The sequence below is a fragment of the Charadrius vociferus genome, unplaced genomic scaffold (assembly GCF_000708025.1).
Source record: "Charadrius vociferus isolate BGI_N301 unplaced genomic scaffold, ASM70802v2 scaffold251, whole genome shotgun sequence".
Lineage (NCBI taxonomy): Eukaryota > Metazoa > Chordata > Aves > Charadriiformes > Charadriidae > Charadrius > Charadrius vociferus.
Genome location: NW_009646963.1, coordinates 1,451,208 through 1,459,481, shown reverse-complemented (window position 1 = coordinate 1,459,481; position 8,274 = coordinate 1,451,208). Strand labels below are relative to the sequence as shown.

Genomic DNA, 8,274 nt, shown 5'->3' with positions numbered 1-8,274 from the left:
CCATGCTGGCAGTTGGGCAGGCAGGACATGGGGAAGATGCCCCACACGTCATAAGAGAGAGAGGATCTGAGGGGCATTCGCCGTCTGAGGAATCCAATGTGGATCAAAATGCCGCTTCTGTGAACTGCAGATGCGGGCAGTGTCCCATAGAGGAGATGCCTGGCTGAAATTCTAGCAGAAATGAGAGCAGAAGCCCTTACCTGAGCAGAAAGAGGGGCATTTTCAATGGTTTTGCACAGCAGTTTCTGTTTCAAATTTCTGCGCTGGTTGAGGTGGGCAGCACATCCACAGGGCTGAGTTACGGCAGTCACCAGGCAGGAATCGGGAGAGGAGCCCAATAGTCCTTCTCCCTTTCCCTCTTGCCCCCATCTCCCATGAAGCAGGTTGCTCTGCTTCTCATGAGCAGTCTTTCCAGCGCCAAAACGTCCCCTTGCCTGACTTCAGCTCATTTCCCTGCTCCAGATGCACAAAGGTTGCTCGAAGTCACTTCACAGGGCTGGGTGTGGGGCATGGGGATGAGGAGATGCCCGATTCGTGCTGCAGGGATGCTCCTCCTGCGATGGGCAGCACGGCTGCTGCAGACAACTGGGACCCCAGTGCTGGAGCCTCCACAGCTCCTGCTGGTGAGCCACGGGTACCTGGAGCCCCAAGGAGCAGTCTCTGGGCACGTGGACCAGCCCCTCTGCCATCGCCAGCCCTGAGGCTGAGACAGGGACCCATTCCATCCTAGGTCATGCAGAGTCTCAGATGGATGAAGGCTCACCTCCACCACTGTGTTTAGGTCTGGGAGAGGAGTCATGGTGAGGAATTTGGGCCTTGCCACCTGTGGCAGCTCCTGTGGTTCCCCTTATGGGATGGATGCCATGAGTCCAGCTCCAGTGCCACAACAGGGGAGAAGAGAGAGGGTCATCTTTCAACAGCAGTGTCTGGTCCTGCGGGCCAGAAGAGAGCTCAGGCTTGGGTGGAGGGTCACCTTCCTCTCATCAGAGAGACGTACCCTCCTCATAGTGCCACTGGGTGACCCTACCATGAGCTGTGGCCCTCGGTGTCACATTGACGCTTGGCAGCAGTGCTCCCACACTTTGCTTGGCCACCTCTGCTCAGTCCCGAAGCTTCCTGAGTGAGGAGGCCGCCTTGCCGAAGGAAGAGGTCACCCGGGCTGCCACCAAGATGGCACTTCATGCAAATAACCCCCCAGCAAGGTACATCTAATTGCCTAACCACCCCCTCCAGAGCCAGCAGTGTTTCTCACCCAAGCCATTGGCCAGGCTTTGTTCAGCCAGGGGGATCAGCTGCTGTAATTTCTTGGGAACAGCAATCCCACATTAATGAGTTCATTTCTGAAGCAGAGCCCTTCCTGCACAGTAAAGCCACTTGCAGGTAGGTGAGCAAGACCATCTACAGAGAAATGCCTCGCACCAGCACCGCCGGCCAGCTCTGGTACACAGGCAAAGCCTTGAAGACACTCACATAAATTAAGTCATCCCGCCTACGCTCGCATCACTCCCTGCCTGGTTTTGCATGGCGTGGAAACATCCATCACCGGGAGCCCTGTCACCCCGAGTGACATGAGGTGTTTCTGCAGCCACTATGAGCTGAAGTGACGGTTGTCTGAGGCCGCAATGACAAGCTCATGGAGCATCTCTAGACCAGCAATCTCCCTTGCCTGCCCCCGGTCCTCCCTGACTTCAGTGATTGTAGGTCAGAGCAAAGGCAGAATTTTTTTTCCTCCCTCTACCCTCCCTTGTGCCCTGCTTGGGAAGACGGACTTATTCCCCATCCCCTGGGTACCCGCCTCTGGAGGGGATTCCCACAACCACCGGTGGATGCCTGCCACCACGTGAGAGCGCTCAGAGGGAGGAGAGACCTGGATATTACAGCGTGCAGAAGAGAAGGGGGCAGGACTGGGAATGGAGCAGATGCTGGATGCGCCTTGCTCCATATGGCCCCAAGCCTCCTTTTATTGAGGTCAGTAGCAAAAATTGAGCTAATGGCAGCAGTGTGGGACTTGATCCTAATGATTCCCTGCTTCCCTCTCCATCTTGCTTTCCCCCCCTCCTTTCTGCTATTCCAGCCTCGTGTCCCCAGGAATCGCCCATCCAGCAGCAGACCCGTCCTGGCACAACTGCAGCCTCACAAGCGGTACAGCAGCCCCCCCCATGCTCCGTCCTCACCGGCCACGTCTCCTCTGCCTCCTCCCAATGGCATGGCTGCGGCAGCTGTCAGCAGTTCAGTGTAACTCGGTGTGATCAACTTCAGCTTCTACCGGTGCTTACAGGTCCAACATGGGACTCAGTGCAAATGGGAAAGCGGAAAAGGGCAGTGATCCTAGAAGGCTGATCTTGCTCAAGGCAAAACCTGGTCCTCAGCCAGCTCAAATCTGTGCAAGGCTTTGCCCGACCCCGGGGATGGGCTCTGGGTGTCCACAGGGAGCAGCCAGAGCGCTCCAGCCCCATTCGCCCTGTCCTCAGGCTCTCTCCTCGCTGGCACAGTTCTGGGTGGTTTTGGTGGTGACCAGGGCTGCAGCCCCCAGCTCAGTGGCAGGCAGTGGGAAGCTGTGGTTGCACTCCTCGTGCCGGGGGTACACAGTAGAGAGCAGGACGATGTCACCGTTGGCATCACCCCGGCAGCACGGCCTCCGCTTTGCACCGGCTTTCCCAGGTGGCCCCGGTATCTTCAGGCCTCCATTATGATGTGGGCATGGAGCTGGATCCAGGATGGCATCTCCCTCTGGCATAGCAGGGTCCTGGCAGCCTGGGCTGGGCAGGGGGCTGGTGGCATCCATGTTTGCTGGGAGAGGACAAGAAAAGGGGGTTATGGGGCTCACAAAGTGGGGCTGGGTGGGTCCCAGGGAGAGGGTCCTACCCCTGGGGACACACGGAGGGGGGCAAAGATGGAGCTGGAGCAAGAGGAGCGTGCAAGGTCCCCACCACACCTCTCCTGCTTACAACTGATGGGGTTTTTCCCACCCTAAAAAACAACAGGGAGAGGCAGAGACTTGCCCTTGCACTTCGAGCCCTCTCGCTAAACCCTGCCAGAGGCAGAGCAGCCTGGCCCTCGGTGGCATGCCCTCCCCAACCGCCTCCCACTTAAAAATAGACTTGTTTACATGCTTCAAACACAGGCTCGTGCCGCCGGCCCCAAGCCTCCTGTGACTTTCCACGCATCCAGTGCCGCAGTGGTGGGCTTGCTGGGGTGCAGCCCAGGGGGATAGTGGGGACAGGGACCAGGGCACGTGGCAGGGGAGTGGCTGGGGGGTGCCTCCGACGCTCTCCATCATGGTCAGACCTCTCTTGCCCATGGATTTCCCCATCCTCTTTTGTTCTTGGTGTTTTTCCCATGCATGTTCGTCACGGGCTGTCACAGCCACACTCGGTTTAGCAGAAAGGCCCCAGGTAACGTCCCCCCCTAGCCTGAGTCACCCGGCTGGCATTGCCAGCGGTGTGCGGGCACACCAGGGTGTGAGGACCGGCTGCCCCCAGCCCCACCACCCCTGAGGGCACCCACCCAGGTGGTGGGGTGGTGGTGGGTGCCAGCATCCCCTGGGGATCCATACCCCCTGCCTGGGGATGGGGAAGGGTGAAGCCAGATAAGATCATTTCCGAGAAGAGTGGCCAGGGTTGAATCAGCGCTGGGGCAGGGATCCCCGGGGGACGAAGCAGCTGCCCGGCCCCTGGCTGATGCCCCAACAAGATGAGCCATCACAGGGCACCGTGGCCTCACCCCCCTGGAAATACCCAGCCAGGAAAGGTTCAGCCATGTCCCTCACCCCCCAGCCCTATTTTTGATGCCTTTGGGGATGACCCCATGCAGTGCCTCAGCATCCTGCTGACAGGGCTGGTCCTGACACCACAGGGGTCTTTGGGGCACACATTGGAGGGCACCCAGCATCCCAAATGGCAGTGCCAGGCTGGGACTACCATTTGTCCACTGCCATCCCTGCAGCCCCTGCTCCATCCATGGGTCTTCAGCTGCTGGGCGAGAGGGACAGGCAACTTTCTGGTGCTCTGTGCGTGTCCCCCATGGAGAGGGGACAGTGCCAGCGGGTGCTTTAAGCAAGCAAAGGCACGGGGACACCTGGCAAAAGGAGGGACAGTTCAGTGGGTCCTGCTGGGAGCCAGGTGTGGGTGTGGGTTCCCAGGGGCCACAGGACACTGTCACCACTCGGGGGCAACTCAGCTGCCCCAAAATGCCCCGGGGTGCCCATGGAGCCCATGTCGAGGTGGAGGAGCCAGTCTCAACAAGGATGTGCCTTGGGGGAGCTGGCGGCAAGCAATCCCACCTGCCCTGAGAGCCTTGGGATGCAGTGACAGGGAGAGCAAGAGGTCCCCTACCTTCAGCCTCCTCGTCTGCCGCCTTCCTCTTCCTCCTCTGCTTGCCCACCTTGCAGGCCAGGAAGCCCCAGAGGGCAGCCAGAGCCAGGATGAGCCCCACCACCGCTGGAACCCCAAAGATCAGGAGGGTGCTGGGCAGGTCCACTGACGGGAGGGTGGGCGCCAGGGTGGAGGTGGGCGCCATGCGGGCGGGCTCTGCTGTGGGGTGAAACACCAGCAGCGTCAGGAGGGGGAAAGCTGGGGCGAGGGAAGGAGGGCAGCAGCGTTTCCCATCCAGCTGGCTGGCCTCAGGGCTGCAATGGTGGGGAAGGAGAGTGGCTCTTCATTGCTATTCACCTACCGCCCGCAACAAACCATCCCCAAGCCTGACTGGGACTCTTGTCCCACCCACTGCTGTTTCTGGCTGGTGGGAGATGAGGGCATCCTACTCTTCCCCATGGTCACACCTGGGGCAGGCTGTGACCCCCACACCAGGCTGGATCATCCCTCTTCTCCCTGCACCGCACTCCCTTCACTGGAACTGGCTGCCCTCTTCTTCTGTCCTACTCCTCCAGGTGAAGGCAGTGCTCCATTCTCCATCGCCACCTCCATCACCATCTACAGGAAAAGGTCCCCTCCACCTGCCCATCCCTGGTGTGCCCCCAACCCCCTTGGCCCACCACCACCGAGCCCCGGGGAGCTTGGTCCATGGCTGCCCTTGTCCCCTTACTTGCGTTCTCCTTGAACAAGTCGGAGCACTGGACGCAGGACCTGGTCAGGGGGTCGAAGCACTGGGAGGAGAGGCAGGAGGAGGAAGCGGCAGCTTTTCCTGATGAGGACATGGCGGAGTGGGAGCGAGAGCCTGGCTCCCGCATGGCGGGGCAGCGAAGGGACCGCCCGAGTGTGAAATCGCAGTGCCTCAGGGCCCGTGGCAGAGGGAGATACAGTCTGTCAAGCTGCGTCGTCTCCCCTGGGGCTTGCGATCGCTGCACTTGCCCTGGGGCGGATCTTCACCAAGGAGGAGGAGAGCAAACGCTCAAGCCCTACCCCTGCCTGCCCATGCAACGCACCCTCAAACTACCCCTCTCCTCCAAAATACGCTTCCAAAATCCACAGAAGCCCTGGCGTGCCCCAGCCACACAGCACTCCATGCCCAGTGGCATGGTGCCCCAGCCCAACAGCGTCACCTCCTCGGCCCTCACCCTTCCCCAGCCCACCCATACGTTGCCCCCACCCCAGGCACATCCCCCAGCCCGCACCCTCCCTCACCAGCCAGGGAAAAGCACCCTCAGCATCCTCCAGTGCCAACAGGACACTTTCCTGTGCCCAGATCTTTACAAGACCCTGTCCCAGGGCCACAGATCTGGCTTGGATGGAAAATGCAGAAAAGGGCCAGAGGAGAAAAGAGTGCAAGGGCACTGAGGTTTTTCCCTTTTAAAAGCTCCCACTGCCCCCAGGACACAGCCTGTTAGTGACTGCTGCGCGGGCAGGCCAACTGATGTTTGTTCTCCATCCCTACTAATGATGGTGCTCTTCATCACCTTGCTCTCTCCATCCTCTCCATCCCAGACCTAGACCTGTGACAAGGACCCTCCCAGCTCCTTGGCACCATGTCTCATTCTCCGGGGTTCAGATGTGGCTTTGCTCAGTAACTGCCCAGGCCATGGGCAAAGCAGGTCACACCAAGCATGTCCAGTCCCCATACACTTGGAAGGAACTAAATAAACTCTTAATGGTTTTAGTTGTGCCTGATCATGAGAAACCTTCAGCCATCAGTCCCCATACATCAAAGCCCGATGCTTGAGATCTGAAGTGGATAAGTGATGGATTTCAGTGCTGCAGGTGGCTCCTCTCTGTCCCTGACAAACAAAAGTGACATCCCGTTTTCCTTCACCCCGTAGGAAAGAAAGGGACCAGCCACAGTTGCTGGCTTGTTCTCACCTGAAGGAAGCAGCACAGGAGACCTGCCCTGGCTAGGAGAGTTTCCAGCAAGGTCTCTGCCACTTCTGTGCTGGACTGAGGCTGGGAGGGGAGGAGGAAAAAAGCCAAAGGACAGTCTGGCTCGAGGTGACAGAGTACCAGGTGTCCCCACTGAGCAACCAAACTCTTCTGACACAGGCCACAGTACTTAGTCCCTGGATGCACCTGCCCCTCTCCAATGGCTTTTGGGCAAGCTGAGCCCACAGCCTCCACACCTCATCCTGTGAAGTCCCGGGTAGGATGCAGGCATCAACTCCTCACACCAGGTCACAGCCCAAGCATGGCTCTCCAGCACCCAATGCCCCACAGGGCAGGAGCTGCCCTACGGCGGGGCCCTCCCAGCCCCACGGCTGTGTCTCCCTCCCTGCCTGCAGCATTCCCAGAGGATGGCTTTGCACCCGGGCAGTGCCAAAGCAGCCCCAGCACCACCTCAGCTCTCCCCGCCGGGTGCCACTGGGCTCCGAGCGAGTGAAAGTCCTGACCAAAACCGGTCGCTGCCTGCTGGTTCCACGCCTGCCGCAATTTCACTTCCCTTTCCAGCCAGCGTGCCCAGCCACTTGCTCCCCCACCCCTTGCACGCACCCCTGGCTGCTGGGGAGCACCCCGCACTGTACTGGCAGGGATGGCCGTGCCAAGCCCAGGGTGGCTGCGGGCTCGTCCGAGGAGCTGCAAGAGCCCGGCCGCCATTCCTGTGCCTGTGACTCAGTAATTCCCCCTCCGTCTTAGTCAAAGTAAAAATCCCCATATGAGCGGGGACACGCCAAGCACTTCCCTCTCTCTCAGCGTGGCCCCAAAATCTGAAGCCATGGGTGGCACGGCCCGCTTGTCACCCTGTGCCTCCATGCTTGCGCTGAACATGCTGTGGTCACCCCTGTGCAGGTAGCTGCTGGGGGAGAACATCTCTCGGTATCCCACCTCACCAGGCTCCCTGCCTCTCATGCGCCCCGGGCAAGGAGCAGGGCTGTGGGGCAAGCCCAGAAGCAAGAGCGGTGTGCATCCAGCAGCTGGGTGCACTGGGAGGATCTCAGGGGGGTTCAGAAAGCCACAGCAAGGAGGGCTGAGGGGTCAGGAGAAAAGCTCAGGCTCGCTCCAGGCCACATCTGAGCTCCAGGGAGGAGAGGGCACACGGAGTGCTCACTGTCCTTGGCAGGCAGCTTGCATAAGTGTAAAGGTAGGAACTAGGGAGCAGACAACATTTTGCTTTGTGAGCTGGTGCCACACATGGTGGCAGAGGACCCCCACAAAATAGGCAGTGCCCTGTCAGGACATGCGCCCCTGAAACAGCTCACTGCTCCAAAGGTTTCATTGTTCCTCCTACCCCGGGGTGTTTCCACCTCCTGGTCTCCTTTTCCCAAAGGGGGATGCTGCTCCATCATCACCCTCTCACCCTCTCCCCTGAAATCCGCCCCCCTCCCCCCGATGCTTCCCTCACGTCAGTTGTCTCTTGGCGACCCCCAGCCCCCGTTCCCGTAGGTCCCCCCGGGGCACTGCCACCCTACCCCTCTCCCTTCCCTCTCCCCTCCCTGCCTGGCTTAATGCAGGGTTGGGGGGAAATGAGTCCTAGCATGTGCTGTACCACGCTTACAGATTAACCCTGTGACTCCTCCAGTCAAATATACGCACCAGGGAAAGCCCAAACCGTGGTACCTACATGTTGCTTTTGACACAGAGAGCGAGGTTTACAGTAGAGCTCAGGAGCTGATGGCTCCTGTTTCGGTACCTGGAATGAAAAACTGAAGCTGCATATGCATAGCGAGGAGCCTGGGGACGGCAGCTGTGATGTCCTCCTGCAAGCGAAGTGCTCCCAGGTCCTGTTGCATGGAAGGATGTTGCAGCCTCATCACCGCGATTGATCTTACCCAATCGCCCTCCCATTTTCTAAGCCCTTTTTATCCCCCTCTGCAGCTCCTTCGCACTCCCTTCCCGGCTCGGTCTTCTTCCTCCTGGTCCAAGAAAACAATGTTTGAATTCACACATGATA

The 8,274-nt window shown here is 59.4% G+C and overlaps 1 protein-coding gene across 1 annotated transcript; it reads right to left on the bottom strand.

Annotated features, from left to right (window-relative positions):
- Window positions 1-2,467: 2,467 nt before the first annotated feature.
- TNFRSF13C (tumor necrosis factor receptor superfamily, member 13C) lies at window positions 2,468-5,155 on the bottom strand. Its single transcript, XM_009895273.1, has 3 exons — window positions 5,044-5,155; window positions 4,335-4,532; window positions 2,468-2,790 (listed from the first exon to the last, which is right to left on the bottom strand). The coding sequence occupies exons 1-3, from the start codon at window positions 5,153-5,155 to the stop codon at window positions 2,468-2,470; spliced, it is 633 nt and encodes a 210-aa protein (XP_009893575.1).
- Between the last annotated feature and the right edge of the window lie 3,119 nt (window positions 5,156-8,274).